The 16,256-nt window shown below is 37.4% G+C and overlaps 2 protein-coding genes across 2 annotated transcripts; both read right to left on the bottom strand.

The window, feature by feature from the left end:
* Positions 1-608: 608 nt before the first annotated feature.
* On the bottom strand, positions 609-1,965 carry LOC121994141 (E3 ubiquitin-protein ligase PUB23-like). The gene has a single exon (XM_042548285.1). It carries the CDS (start codon positions 1,960-1,962, stop codon positions 721-723), a length of 1,242 nt encoding a protein of 413 aa, XP_042404219.1. The 5' UTR covers positions 1,963-1,965; the 3' UTR covers positions 609-720.
* A 1,485-nt stretch (positions 1,966-3,450) lies between these two features.
* Positions 3,451-11,281, bottom strand: LOC121996750 (K(+) efflux antiporter 5-like). The gene is made up of 20 exons (XM_042550828.1): positions 10,815-11,281; positions 10,211-10,254; positions 9,977-10,044; positions 9,804-9,888; positions 9,649-9,710; positions 9,462-9,537; positions 9,291-9,365; positions 8,534-8,605; positions 8,370-8,453; positions 8,136-8,204; positions 7,961-8,038; positions 7,520-7,608; positions 7,294-7,390; positions 6,168-6,221; positions 5,967-6,062; positions 4,875-5,063; positions 4,708-4,785; positions 4,494-4,538; positions 4,308-4,403; positions 3,451-3,867 (listed from the first exon to the last, which is right to left on the bottom strand). The coding sequence occupies exons 1-20, from the start codon at positions 11,047-11,049 to the stop codon at positions 3,826-3,828; spliced, it is 1,734 nt and encodes a 577-aa protein (XP_042406762.1). The 5' UTR covers positions 11,050-11,281; the 3' UTR covers positions 3,451-3,825.
* Positions 11,282-16,256: the final 4,975 nt, after the last annotated feature.

Raw genomic sequence — 16,256 nt, forward strand, 5'->3', positions numbered from 1 at the left:
TGAGTAGTATACATGACTAGATACTAAGAATATGTTCTAGGAATATACTTTAGAATTAATGGATGAATAATATCTATTCATATAAACAAAAAATTAAGTTTATTATTTCAACAAAGACATGCCTTGATATTGTACCTCCGATGCTTAAGTAGTTAGAGTATGAGTGACAAGATGAATGTAGAAATATCATAGTTGTGTATTGGATTCCCATTACCTTTGGCTAATCCCTTGTACCAAAATGTTTATTAAATTTGTTAAAATATCTAGTTTTGCATGGAAAGATCCTTATGTTTCATTATGTGAAGAATGCTTTTTAAGTTATGTTACAAATGTGATGAAAGGATAACTCTGAGTTACTCTCGTTATCATTGATTATGTAAGATCATTCTTTGATTTCTTATGTCATTAATTACAATTATCATTGATCTTTCACTTCTTCTTCTTCTTCTTTTTTTTTTTTTTGCTAAGTGAATGTAGCAGCAATCACTTAGTTATTTTGTTTATTTCTTAGCCTCTCTCGATCACTTTCGATATATGATTTACTTGTATATCTGAGGATGTTATTCAGGGATCAGACATCAAAACTTTTTAGTTATATTTTCAGGAACAAAAGGGAAAATCTGTAGCTCTCCAATCCAAACAACAGAGAAGTTTTACAGTAAAATTCTCGATTCTTGATTCTTATTTCGTCGATAGGTTTGAAGGTTTTGTACACGACGATCAATGATTCAATCGCATCGAGTTTGTCAGCTCATTAGGACAACAGGGGAACTGCCTCCAGAAATTGCCGTGCAACTTGATCATGGCGATCACCTTTTCTTTGTTGGACGGCCGGCCGTCGACGTGCAACACTGCCACCAGTTTTCTCACCGCCCCGACCGCCATCATCTCCTCCGCCGTCTTCTCCACCGCTGAGAATCTGCTCACCAGCCACAGCACCGTCACCCCCAGTCTGGTTGCCGTCTCCGACACGCGCAGCAACTTCTTCGCCACAGCCGCCACGCCCAGCCCGTGCTCCGCGAACGCCGCCCGACCCTCCGGTAGCTCGCACAGACGCTTCAGCAGCAGCAGCGCCCGCTCGCAGCTGCTCCGGCTGGCCTCCGGCAGCAGCTCCACCAGCACGCGCACCGCGCCGGCCTCGACGGCGCGCGAGCGGCTCCGCCGCGAGCACGCCGCAAGTTCCAGCAGCAAATCCAGAGCGCAGGAGCTCAGTTTGGTCGAAACGGAGATCTCGTCGGAGAGTAGCTCCAGCAGCGCCGTGAACAGATCGACTTCCTGGTCGACGGGGATCCACTGGTCCCTGTTCAATTTAGAAATTTTGACCAAGATGGAGATAGCGTCGACGCGGGCGTCGGCGCTGCCGCTTTGAAGGACGGCCAAGATGGGCCTCAAGTGCTCTGGCTTCACTAGAACGTCGAAGGTAGCTCGGTCCGACAGGGGAAGAAGAGCGAGAACGCCGAGAGCCTCCTCGCAGGCGCCGAAGCCGGCGAATCCGGCAGTGTTCACGATCTCCGAGACGACGCACTCGAGCACCTTCGACGACACATTCTCATCGTCGAGAATACTTGCATCGCCGGAAAGAACAGAGCGGAGCTTTCTGAGCCGGGTGGCCTTGAAGGGGCCGGTGCGGATGCTGCAGAGCAGGGCGTCGACTTCGTCGACTTTCCGGCCATCAGATGGAGGAGGAGGAGGGGAGGAAGTGGAGGAGGTGACGAAGGAGGAGATGAGGCGGCCGAGGGTGTGGTTGGGGGTGAGATTGAAGGAGGTGAGGCGTTGCATGGTGGCGGGGCAGGTGGACTTGTTGTAGGCGAAGAGCCACTTCTCGATGTTCTTCCGCTCGTAGCTGACGCCGGTCGCCACTGTGACGGGGTCGCACATGAGCTCCATGGAGATGGGGCAGAGGAAATGGACAGGAACCCCTGTTTTTGCTGCCGCCGGCGCCGCCGCTTCTTCTTCTTCCATGGCGAGCTTATCTTTCTTTTCTGTGCGATTCGACGAGGTTTGTATACATATGGATGTTTCACGGGGTAAGTTGCAATTTAACCCTCATAAATTTATAGAATTCTTTTCGGCGGTGATATGTATTATCGCAATAAGTCAATGGGCAAAGATTAAAAAACGTAAAGAGGAAGGGGTAAAACGAAAAATCATGATAGAGATAGTGGCTGAGGTAGATATACACATAAGATACGGCTTACAAGTCAAGGTCAATGGCCAAAGATACTTGTGGATTTTTGTAATTGAATTATGGATGGAGCTTCAAGCAAGTTCCAATGTGAATTATATTAATCTAAAAAAGATTCAAATAAATGGGAATACATTGATTAGATTGTTGAGCTGCCTTCTCCTTAGCCATGTATAGTTTTGACTTTTATTTCCCAAGCAACTAAATCTCAATCTACTACAAGTTGTTTGATTTTGTCAATAATTGGTTGGAGGTGGTATGTCAAACCTTTATTAAATTGAGCATTTAGTATTAAATAGTGGGCATAATCATCCATTAAATAATCAAGGTGCGACGATTAAATGGGAATACATCCAACTTTGAAGGAGTAATTGAACTGCTCGCATTACCAATGAAAGTCTACTTTGTCTGTGTTATTTTAGATGATTATTTAATCTATACATCTGGGATACATGTATGAGCAGTAGAATTTTTGCCAGCATTTCAATTACATATTCAACGATAAAATGTCAAAGTCTACGGGAACTGGATTGGCTTAGAATATAAGAAAAAGTAAACAAGAAGCTCTCTTTTTCATGTTATGGACTTCACTTGGAATAATAACCAAGAAAACGAAGTTATAAATCCATTTGTTTTGACATTTAGCACCGAAGACTGATATATTAAGGATTGAATTTTTCAATGTATATCTTGGTTTGTTGTGTATAGCTACCACATCTTGAAGAAGTATGCTAGTATTACAAGGTGACTTTCTTGACCTCTGGCTGGTTTTAAAAGAGTGTTTGCATATCGGCCTTGTTTGCCTCGAGTGGGAGTGTCCATTTTTGTATATATGAATTTATGTTTATGCTACTTGCATATATAAACACGTTCATAAAAGCAGTGGATTTTTATCTGCAAACCTGCTCACCTTCAAATATACAATTAGCATAACTACATTTTTTTGTTCTTTTGAAAACAAAAGAGCGAACCGAACAATTTACTCACATTTCATTGCTAAGTCGGACAAAGTAAACAACTTCTATTTACAACATGCAGAATAGATGTACACGTCTTTTGCCAATTACTGCACCACACATATCTAGTAAACCTTAAATTCCCACAGGAAAAATGTGATGTAACTAAGGCATTCTTCATCGGATCGTGGGAGTTCATCCAAGTTTTATCACCTAGTTCATTGTTTCTACAGTTTTAAGAGGTGGAGCACCCTTTCCAAGCGGTAATATTTAGCCATCGGCTTTCTATAGAAGAACAAAAGAAGGAAATAATAGCAACAAAAAGAACGAACATAAAAGAACAGGTGAGATAACAATGTCACATCAGCCATGATCATAAAGACTGCCCCAAAATGAAGGGAATTTTCAAAAAAAAAAAAATCCTTTCTAGCTAAATACGACCATTTCACCAGGCTCATCTTCATCATTCACTAAGATGTATATATACATACACACAAGAATATGTGAAGCCTAACTCTAAGTTATAAAGTGTACCGCCCAGATTTGTATAGGGATTCTAAGTAACAAAGTATACCGCCCAGATTTGTTTAGGTATTCTGCTGCATTAGTTGGCACTGCCAATTTCACCACTAAACCAACGACAGCAGCTGCGCAGCTGAGCAGAGGGATCTAAGAATTTGGATGCTACAACGACCTGTCATAAGCTTCATGTATGATAGTTTTATCCTGTAGATAGCATAAAAACAAAAAAGGATCAAACTTTGAAGATGAACCACATCGGCTGACTCAAACAATTAAACTAGGAACCAGAGGCTGAATCAGCGCAGTTCTATTTAGCGAAAGGCATCTGGTTCGATCAGAAAAAACTGGAGACCAGTCGGGCCTCCTGTAAGTTCCATCCCAGCATAATTTTCAAAACACTGGGGTTAACAATTGAGCTTCCCACTACGTGCATGCATGTAAGGGGGCAAACTCAAATTTTCCATGAAGCACAGGAGAATGGAGCTCAGGGCATTGTCAGGAGAGCAGAGCGTATGTTTGAGTCCAAGCTATTTCGTTAAAGAAAAAGATGAAACAATCTAAAAACCTCTAATTAACCTAAATTCCGGATGCATATCAAAGTGCTCATGAGATCATAGAAACAGATGAGGAAAAAAAAAGGTTACCTCATTCTGGATACTAGCCTCCGATGGAAACCATCGCATGAGATTGCCAAGGTGGATTATAACAGGAATTAGCTTGAACATAAGGGGAGTTGTTACCTGCTCCGGGAGGAATGAGTTCAACTTTGGAACAATTAAAACAGAAAAAAGAAGGTAATAGTTGAATAAACAGAAATACAAAAACCTCACCAAGCTAAGTGCTGTTGTTCCTAAAAGTAATAGGTACATTTTCCCCTGCAAAGGATGAGAACAAAATCATAATCTAATATATATATATATATATGTGTGTGTGTGCGCGCGCGGGTGTGGAAAAAAAACATAAAAGATGACAGATTGAAGAGGGAAAAATCTGAAATCCAACTCAACCTAATCCAAACATGAAAAAAAAATTGCAGAAATTCACCTCAATTAGATGAAGATTTGAAGCTCGACTTAACAGAACAAATGCGAATTCCCCAATTTGAGCTAATGACAAACTCACCTTGGTTGCAAATAAATAGCAATGTAACATTAGAACACAAAAGGCAAAGAATTCTAATAAATAATGAAAATTTCAGAAATGATACTTACAAGAAATGCTGTCCTGATGCCGTATCCAAAGGCTTTCACTACAACAGTTGCCACAATTGTCTTAACTATCACAACCAGAATAACTGATGCTAACAATATATCAACATGGTGCCAGAGGAACTGGACATGTATGAGCATGCCAATGCAAGCAAGGAAAAGTGCAGCAAATAGATTCCGGATTGGTTCCACCTAAAACACCCAAGAATAACAGTTAGACAGCTCAAAGCATAAGACAATTGGGGGAAAAAGAACAATTCTGGACCTAAGCTACCAATGACCATATTATCATCATGTTTCATTTTTATTTATTGCTATGCTTCATCAAATTGCACAACAAATTAAAACCTAATAGTGGTTTCTAATTAAAAAATTAAATATGAGGGATTCAAAGAGAGATTGCCAAGTTTACTTGGTTATGAACCCTAATCAGCATTATCAGCTTCTGTGTCATTTTGAAAGAAAATGTGCTTTCCATATATGTTAGCACAATTCAGGTTTGTAGAGCAAGGCATGATATAAAGCTCAGTATTTTACATTTCTATTGCTTGGCTTTAGCCGGTAGAGGTAGATCTTAAAATTTTCCAAAATCAAGACATGGAGTAACTTTAATTCAGTAAGCATGGTTGGAAAAAAAACAGAATCATTGTGTGACTCATCAAGACATGATGATGGTTTTCTAAAACATATAACAAATGACATGAAAGTCCATGCCGAATGTATATTCAAGTGACTAAGAAAATTAAGTAATCCCTTCAAGCAAATTACATAGAGTTGAGACACAGATGCCTTCAACTGAATTTGAATTTTGCAACCAAAATCAGTCAGGTTGACTTGTATATTTGAGTTTTTAAAGCGCTATATTCGATCTACTAATTCTACAGTGTCTCAGCTTCAACAAACGTTTGCAACCAGGATGAAGGAAAGCCAACCCAATCTAAATACATAGATGGATCAGTTGTACAAAAAAGACAAGCTAATATGGTATATATTGCACTTAAAAAATTGCATGCACAGATTGAAGCATAAACCAATAAATATTACATGTAAAATTAATGCAAATTTAATGAGCCAAATATAAGGAAACCAGCATACCTGTTCTAGGGTATGATGAGCATAGTCCGTCGTAGATATCATAACACCAGCAACAAATGACCCTAACTCAAGACTTAGACCTAAATAATCACTAACCTGATGAAATAACATTTATCATGAGATATAAAATGTAAGTGGAAACTTTGAGCTATATTTCATTGGTAAGTTTCTTGAAAGTAAAAAAGGTCAGCATCCACTTACCCAAGCCAACAATAAGCAGAAAGCTACAGAGGCCAACTGGTAGAGCTCATTAGTCTGCAAATATAGTAAAGATTAAGTTTTGAGACGACAAGAAAAACTCCATTAAGCAAGGAAATGACTCTTGTTTTACAAAGGAAAACAGAACTGTGTTAGTCAACCATCTGTTATTTATATCGTCATTAAATAATAATCAAATATGAGATGATAATATAGGTCAGTATGCCAATCCCAGAAGGCTGTGAGGCCGCCAAACTGCTGCTAGGGTTTCTCTCTCCCAGTCTAAAGAGTTAGATAAGTGATTCCTTTCAATTTATCATATAGTTGCATTTCTTAGCCACCATGTAGATAAAAGGGGCTAGTGTGAAGGAGTTGCATCTTTTTCTCTATAACTATCATGCATGAAATGTAAGCAAATATATAACAAAGTGGATGTAAGGAAGATTTGTGAAAATTTATTAGAAAGCAAGATGCAATGATCACACACAATGGCTGTACTAGTTCTTTGTTAATCTCAATCAAAACAGACCACCGAATCCTCAGCCACTCGGGTCTGACATAGTTCATTGCCTGTAATTTCCCATTGTTATGTGCCAGAGGACAAGCACATTGGCAAGGAGGGTGATATTATGAGCACTAGCATAGAAGGATAAAAGGAATTGCACAAGAAGTTGCTGAATTTCTAAGTTATCATATAATTACGAGTGGTAGTCGTGGCCTGCTGTGTAAGGAGTTGCAACCTCCTCTCTGTAACTATCTACCATGCATGAAATATAAACCTACTAGTGAAGGGTGGATGCAAGGAAAAGAAACAAGTTATATTTGAAAGGAAACTCTCCTCCATTCTCTCCTTAAGCAATCCTCAACCCATGGTTCCAGATTTTGGCTTATATCAAATAGACCAAATTTTCACAGAAAAAAATATCTAGCAAATTCAGGCAAACAATTTCCTGTAAAGCCATATCATCATACTCAGAATATTGCCTTCTTCGAAGGGAAAAACAGTTCTTCAGCAAAAGGAAAATCCATGTTCAATTGGTAAGCACAAAGCAGCACCAAAAAAAGGTGAATTACAAATCTTCAATGTGTAAACATTAGCTACTTGTACTACATAAATATAATAACTTACTTGAGATGACAACTGAATCATAAGCTTCAGGAAGCGAGGAACAAATGACCACGATAATAGAGAAGCAACAATAATGAACAGTGACAATACCGTTAACCTGCATACAATAATTTTTCAAAACAATTGCAATCGTTTATCATCTAAAATTTCAAAAAAATATGAATCATTAACGTGAAACAGAACAGAAAAGTGTTATCCAAAATAATAGCTTAATGATAGAACTTACGACTTTGTCATTGACATAATTCCATGGAAAAGGCCACTATTTCCACCCAAAACAGGTAGTAGAGCAAATAAAAGGCCAACTGCACAATCCTGTAATAAACCACAGAATTTAAAAGTGCATCCTTCAAACATACTTAGCAGTGGACCTATTTGGCATGTTATTTTAATATCAGCTTAATCAACTCAGGACATGGATTTGTATTGGTTTCTGAGGAAACAAACTCAAACTCATAACTAATCATAGTCCTATTCATGAATATCAATATATATCTAGAGAGCCAAGCTTATTTAGATAGTAAGCTATGTATTATACTGGATGGTCAAGTAAAAACTTAGTAAATACATAAGAAAATTGAAACTGTTACAGCATTAAGTCTAGGTCAATATTGAAACAAAACCCTTCCTAGCAATTCTATAACGTGAGGAAGTTGATGAAGCAGACCTGAAGAATGAGGGTCCCAATTGTTACTTGTCCATGAAGGGAACTTGTGATATTTTTTTCCACCAAAAATTTTGATACCTGATAATATACAGAATGGAAAATACAGTTAGCATGTATAAAAGAATCGTAAGACTTTAATCATTCACCGTATTAAAATTAGACAAATAGAAATCACCACAGCTGTGGATGACATTGATAAGAATGAACCAACAAATATGCCCTCGGATGATTTTCCACCACAGAGCTACAGAAATGAAAATCAGGATACCTTCAGAGAATTTATTGCAAAATCCCAATAAAAAGGCAAAATAATATATTGAGAAAAAGAACAATCACAGCAACATTAGAATGAACTCAGCGATCCCACATAGAACAAAAGGTAACCAAATAGATGATAATGTTTGCATACCATCGCAGTTAGGCCACATAAGAACATGAAAATAATTATTTGAAGTAGACCTCCTAGAATAGCAACAGGACCAACTGCCTTAAGCTGAAAATGATGGAATTTTGAGTACAACTATATATTAAATAAATGCATTTTCAATAACAATACTATGTTCGGTAATGTACCTTTGCAGAGGAAAACTCGAGACCCAGTGCGAAAAGGAGAAAGACTACGCCAAACTGAGCAAAAGTCTCAACCTGATCACAAATATCCAATTGACCATGCATTAAAAAAATGTGTCATGTTATAGAAGCAAGGTAAAAAACGTAAGAAACTCGAACAGGTTATCATGGAGATATTCCTTGAGCCATGGGTTGTGATACTATTATATTTGCTATTACCCACGCCAACAATCAAATCTGGACACAGATTGGCTTTCAAACAAGCATGTTGGATGACCTCTCAATGATACACAAGCTAGCTGATCGAGAGAGAGAGAGAGAGAGAAGACAGCATACGAATCCTTATAATACATTGTTAATGTGGGTGTTCATCATCACTAGGAGTTAAAATCACTTCACTAGATTCTTTTGTGTTAGATTACTATAAGTTTAATTGGGAATGTTTCTCAGTACCTCCACAAAATCACCTTGTCTTTTGTCATGTCAATTGCAGAATATTTATCAATTTCATGGAAGCTGAGTTCGCAACAAAGAGCAATGAGAAGCAAAGAAAATAAAAAAACAAGGGATTTATGAAATTGGCCCAATTATTGTTTGCAGAAAGTTCAAGAATACAGAGAGCAAATTTTCTACTAGACAACCACAAATTTGCAAAATGGAAGCTAAGTAGATGAATAGAAGTGTCACAATGCATTTGATTGAATTAGATAAAGGAACAAAGGTTAACAATTATTAGAGAGGGATAGATTTGTTAGGTTACCTGAACAATTTCACTAATAAATCTCAGACCACCTGGCCCAATGAGAGATCCAGCAAGAAGATAGCCAACAATGACCTAAAAATGAATTCATACCAAAAAAAGGGGAAAATCATGTTTTTCCCCAATCAAACCCATACAACATGAAAACATAACTAATATGATAGTACTCACTGGTTGTCCTAGGAAGGAAAACATAATGCCACCAATGGTGGCTGAAACTATCACAACCACTAGATCTGAAATTAATCTGTATGCAAGAACTTAGATTTAGCTATTCGATAAATGAAAGTTCACACGGGAGTGCACGTATGTACATCCACAAATAGGCGTGCAAGTAAATTGACTTTAATAAATTTACCTTAAATCTACTTGAAGTACTGGATATTTTGTTTTACGATTAGACATTACAAACACATTATCCTGCAACCAAGTAACGTATAAAGTCAATAATGGTACTTTCAAATATAAGGTAGTGGGGAGATGGTAGCCTACTGATCTCTGATTTTCACAAACCTTGCTATCTATCAGAGTTGTCATGTCATCAGAACCTTCATTTTCCAGATTAAAAACATCCCCAATTTGGAATTTAGTTGTTGAACTGCAAAAGCATTAAAAACACAGCCAGTAACTATCCGTGTGCTTATTGCTTATTGTCTGAAGATTACTGAAGTATCAATGTTTCATACTTTTGTTCATGACTATCATTCTTCTTTGACTTGTCATGAGTAATTATAGCAACAGTCTCCAAAACAGCCTGAAAAGCACAGTAGCAAAAGTTCCATTAGTTGCATCAAATCTTTACACCTGAACAAATGAAACCATAAAACAATCTACATTTGAAGATAAATAGAATATCATTAACAACAACTAAAGATCTTCAGCAAAAGAAGACAAGTGAGCAAGTGGAAAGTCACACCTACTTGATGATCTGCCACAGAGTTGTTGAAGTTACTTTGATCATGACCTGACAAATATTAATCAATTATCAGTACCACCTAATGACACACAACTAAACAAACCATACATAAAGAAGCAATAGATGCTTAATTTTCAAATGAGTTGAGAAACATAGAACAAAAATTTCTCACAAATTGTAATGTCTATGATGCTTGAAACATCGTGTGGCACCGTACACCAGTGGACATTTTATTCTTTGTTGTGGTTAGAGAAAGTAAGTGATTAGAAAAGAGAAAGACTTCTTCGGAAAAATGGTTAAATTTGTGAGGAAATCAATTTTCACAAGAACATGACAAACACAAGGATACTAAACTATAGTAAAGACCATCGAAAAATTTGCCCATATATTTGAGAGGGGCGTCGAGATGAATTTTCTTTATTTACAACCTATTCATTTATCGTTCTTAGATTACGCAAAACTGGATGGAAAAATAAACTTTCCGGAAGAGATAAAGAGGAATCAACTTCCTAACAGCACAAGCTTTAGGAGGCATTTGTTGGGATAAATGCAATTATTCTCTATGTAATCACACTTCTGGAACGAAAAGAAGAACCTCGACTGCTCACCTTCAGGTGTGTCGTTTTCAGAGAACTCCTTCTCGAGGACGCGATCGAACATATCCGCGATGCTCCCATCGCCTGTGTTATTCCGAACCTTGCTCCTCACAAGGTCACCGTAGAACTTCTCCCTCGTCTCCTTGTCGGGCCGCGCCAGCGCAGGCGAGGGCGCGAGGGCGACGACAAGGAGGAGCAACAGCAGCACCCAGAGCGCTCCTCTGGCCAAATCGGCCGCGGCGGCCATCGGATGGAGGATTTGGGCAATCGGGCGGTGGCACAAAGGATCCCTAGACGGAGAGCGGAACGCAAAGAAACAGCGAGCCCTTCCTTGTTCGTCAGTCGGTATCGGACCTATCGGTAGGCAAACCGTTGGGATCGGAGAGGGTACGAATCGGGTCCGCCGTCGCGGGGCCTGGAACGAGCGACGCAAACCTAATGAACTCGTTAAGGGAAAATGAGATGAGCGGATTTGATTCGACGACAAATGAAAAGGAGAGGCCACCTAAGAAAATTGTGATGCGATGAAAAATGAAACGCTCACACCAAGCAATCATTTACTTAAGTCAATCGTCCATTAAAAAAAGTAAGACAATCATTTACTTAAATCAATCGTCCATTTAAAAAATTCATGGCACCATATGACATGATCGAATTTGATCAATATAGATCTTGATTAGTCCAAATTTAAATCGAATTCATCAATTACAGAGGGGCCGTCGGTTATAAAATAGCATGCGTTATAACAAATAGAGAAAAGAGAGATCCGTCGACTGCAAAGGGTAAAAAAATAATATCATTGGCCATCATTGTATTAAATAGATAAAATATCTATTAATTCGGATAAAAATTGAATTAGTTAAATTTCCTTAATCAGATGTACAAATTCAGTTCTACTTAATAAGTATTTCATTTCAATCTAAAAATTTAATTAGGTCTAAAAATTCAATTTATTCGATAAAAAGTTTTAAAATGAATTAATCAATTTTTTATAAAAAAAATTAGAATTTTAAAAAAAATCTAACTCAATTTTTAAATTCGATCCTAAGGTAATCTTCTTTATATAAAGAAGGTAGCAACATCAATTGAGAAAAGGTTTGCACAATGCACTCAACTTCGTTACTCTTTTTTCCACTTGTTTTCTCCCAAAATTAATTTGAGCATGGAGTGCCACGTCAAAGTATATCGTGATCCTCTTCTAATCTTCTATTGGTCGATTTTAGTAAAGTCAAACTCTACCCACTAGAAACCGACTCACCAACACTTCTCCGCTAGAAGTCGATTCGCTGTGACTCTATCTGCCAAAATCAACTCGCCATGACTCTACTTCCCAGGAGCTGACTCATCAGGACTCGGTTCGCCAGAAACCGGTGAAACTCAACTCGATAGAAGGAGATTTGTCGGAGTCCGACTCATCAAAGTTCTACAATTGGTTGAAGTCCACTAAGCAAAGCTTGATCTAGTGCAAGCCAACTGGGCAAAAACTGACTTGATAGAAGACGACTCAACAAGACTCGATCTCCTCAGACCGGATCAATTAGAAATATATTTCAGCAGTTGATGTTTTTTTTTTAAACAAACAATACCGAGGAATAAGGATTTCAAAGGGCACATCATTTTCGCAAGAATCAGCAAGAAGATAGGTCATCCGACTCAACTCAAAACAACATCAGCCATGGCTAGGAACGAGGGATGAGGAAGGACACTCCAACGACACGGTAAACACTTGTGGTGCAAGAAAAATAAGGAGAGAAGCCTCCTTCCTGGATAAATTAGTAACCAAATTTCTTCAATGTTTGCAAAGTATTGAATTCAAAAGCCAGTTTCAGTTTACTTTTGAACTCGACAAACAATCGATGAACATTAGGTAAAAGGTGATTATGTTTATTGCTAACATATTCATCAATTTGCTCCAAAATCATCACGAGAAAAATAAATCAAGATGACGAAGAGGTAACATAGATGAGAGGGTGACTTAGTATCGTACCAGAGGTATAGGAATTTATATTTCATTAGCCCCGAGATTCGACCCTTCATTTATTTAACAAATTTATCATCCACTTACCATCTCAACTAAACTAGTAGAGGCAACAATCGATGGACAAATTTGCCTATAGCTTGTGTAACCCGTATGTACCTCCCTTCATATCCGTGAGGCCGACACTAGGGTCCCACTAAGGTAGCGAATATTTTAATGATAACCCCCACATATTCCACGTGGTTAAAAATTATGTTGAATTGTCAATCAAAGTCAAAATGGATCAAACGTGACTCAAAAAGTATCAAAAAGTATAAGACTCAGCCAAAAAATGACTCAAGTCTATCGAACTTGTTCACTCATCCCAAAGATTCAAGTTTGACCATGAATAAGTCAGTTATTTTGACTCTACCTCAGTTGCTGACATCCTCCCTGCCCGTCCTCGATTGTCGATATCATCCCTGGCTCGGTCATATCATCCTTGGCTCAACTTTAGTCGTCAACGTCATCCTTGACTCAACCTCAATCACTGATATTGTCCCCAGCTCGGCCTTAGTAGTCGACATCATCTTTGGCTCGCCCCTCTCACCCTCAATAGCCAATATCATCCCTGGCTTGGCCTCAGTCGCTGACAACATCCTGGCTCAACCTTAGTTGTTGACATCATCTCTAACTTAGCCCCAGATCAAGGCTATAAACGAGCCAAGCCGAGCCGAGCCGAGCCGAGCTTTAGGGTATTCAAGTTTGTTTGATAAGGTAATCGAACCGAGCCAAGCTGAGTTTAAAATGAACCAAACTTTTGAAATGATTGTTCAAGCTTGGCTTGAGCTTGGCTTGAGTTTAGTTTAAGCTTAGTTTGTTTAGATGTTATCGAACTCTTAATTCAAGTTTGTTTGATTGTTTGAAACTTTTAGTGTCTGATTAGTTATTGAGCTTGATAATTTAACTTATTTGTTTATTTTATTTTATTTTATTATTTATTTAGCATATTGAAAAGAGTTTTATTAATGAATATGGTTCGTAACATTGTTTACGAACGTTGTTTAAGAATATTGTGTTGGAAATGTGAATGAAATAAAGAGGTGGAGACGAAGAGACTCTATTGTGCATGGGTTTAGTCCCACATTAGAAGTCTCTTGACTTTATTATTGGTTTAAGTTATGGCACATGCATTGATGTTGTAAACATATGCATGGAGAGAGACTCGCTCATGCGTGAGTGCGCAGGGGTGGGTGCAAATACAGGGCTCGGATTGTATTGAACCAAAGTTGACTTGTGTGCAAGCACGACCTACGTCGAGACAAAATTTGCCCAAAAGAATAAACCAACATATTGTCACTTGAATTTCTTTTTGCTACATGCTCAAGAGTGTAACGGAAGCATTAATATGAAATTAATGGTGATTCCGTAACGTCTCGACATTAATGGTGGCATTAAACCCATTAATAATGATTCCGTAACGTTTCGACATTAATGGTGGCATTAAACTTATTAATGGTGATTTCGTAACGTCTCAGTATTAATGGCAACATTAAACCCATTAATAATGATTTCGTAACGTCTCGACATTAATGAAGACATTAAACTCATTAATGATAACATTAAACCCAGCATTAAATGATCATAATTTGATCATTTATTGTAGGCAAGGTGAGAGCTCCTATATAAGGAGGTTGGATCTTGAGCAAAGAAAAGAAGCAGAAGAGAAGCGAAAGCGAAAGCAAGAGAATTCCTCCACCTTCGTTCCCTAATTCTTCTCTTAGTCGTGCATCTGCTCGGCTGAACTGTTGGTTGGTCCTAGGAAGATTGTACCGGTTCCACTATACAAAAATTTTGTACAAGTGTCGAACATTTCCTAAACAACCTATTATGTTCTTTAGAAATTAAATTAGGAATCGCAAACGGAATTTAACATTATTGATTGCAAATTTAACTTATCTATTCTTAATGGTTTAGATTTGGATCGCAAGCGGAACTTAAAACTATTGATCCAAATTCACCTATGTTATAAAGATGATTAAATATTTATTTCTAAAATCGGCTCCCAAGTCAAACATGGCGAGACACTAGACCTTCTTGGGTATGAGATCATTCACCACTGCCTCGACAAAACCTTTAATAGAAATTTAATATTTAATTTCCTAAAATAACATTAGGTTTAACCGAAAAGAACAATTGAATCACAAATCCAAAAAACAAAACAAAATAAACACAACTTCGAAACAAATTTGAAACTCTAGAATCATATGCCTCTTGTGTTTGGAATTCATACATAGAAAAGAAACTAGTATGATGCGGAAAATAATTGCTAGTTATACCTTTCTTTGTATACAACGACCTCTTGATCTTATACTGTATTCCTCTTCTTATCCCGGACGTTGTGTGGGCAACGATCTACCGAGATGAGAACCACCCAAAGCCTTCTTCTCCTTGCAAGGTTCGGCCACCACAAGTACTCCAAGAATAGATGAGGTTCGACCACCACCACCAAGCTCCAAAGGGATGCTTCCTTTCTCTCCTTCTCCAAGCTAGAATCCGACCACCTTCAAGCTCTAAGAGATGATGAGGTTCGGCCAATGAAGAAGAAAGAAAAGGAAGAGGGAAAAGCAATAGGGTCGGCCACCACAAGGAGGAAAAGAGAGAAAGAAATAGAATAGAGTCGTCTCTATTTTGAAGGTATCTCTACCCCCTCTTTTATAATCCTTGGTCTTGACAAATAAGGAAATTCAAATAAAAAACTTCCTTAATTCCTTTGCCATGAAAAATAAAATTTATTTAATAAAAAAACAATTTCCTTTTCATTATTAACATGGTCGGCCACCTATTAGCTCCTATCAAGGAAAGTTTAATTCATACAAGAATTAAAACTTCCTAATTTGTTTTCGAAAATTTATTAAAAAATTTCTCTAATAATTTTTTCCTTTATAGTGGGCTATAAAATGAAATTTTATAAATTAAAATATTTCTTTTAAACATGTGGATGTTTTCCAAAAAGGAAAGTTTTCTCTAAAATTAAAATCTTCTTTCAATCTACAAATAAGGAAAGATATCAAATATTTTCTTAATCTTTTGTAGAAACTTATAAAAGGAAATATTTAATTTTAAAACTCTCTTTTAAAATCATGAACATGGTTACAAAAAAAGGAAAGTTTTATCAAAATTAAAATCTTCCTATCAATCTACAAATAAGGAAAGATATCAAATTTTTTCTTAATCCTTTGTAGAAAGCTATAAAAGGAAAGATTTAAATTTTAAACTCTTTTTTTAAAACATGAACATGGTTACAAACAATGAAAATTTTATCAAAATTAAAATCTTCCTATTAATCTACAAATAAGGAAAGATATCAAATCTTTTCTTAATCCTTTGTAAAAAGCTATAAAAGGAAAGATTTAAATTTTAAACTCTCTTTTAAAACCACGGAATCCACATAAGAAAAAAAATTTAAAAATAAAATCCTTTTAATTAATTATAGT

Source organism: Zingiber officinale, chromosome 6A (assembly GCF_018446385.1).
Source record: "Zingiber officinale cultivar Zhangliang chromosome 6A, Zo_v1.1, whole genome shotgun sequence".
Classification (NCBI taxonomy): Eukaryota; Viridiplantae; Streptophyta; class Magnoliopsida; order Zingiberales; family Zingiberaceae; genus Zingiber; species Zingiber officinale.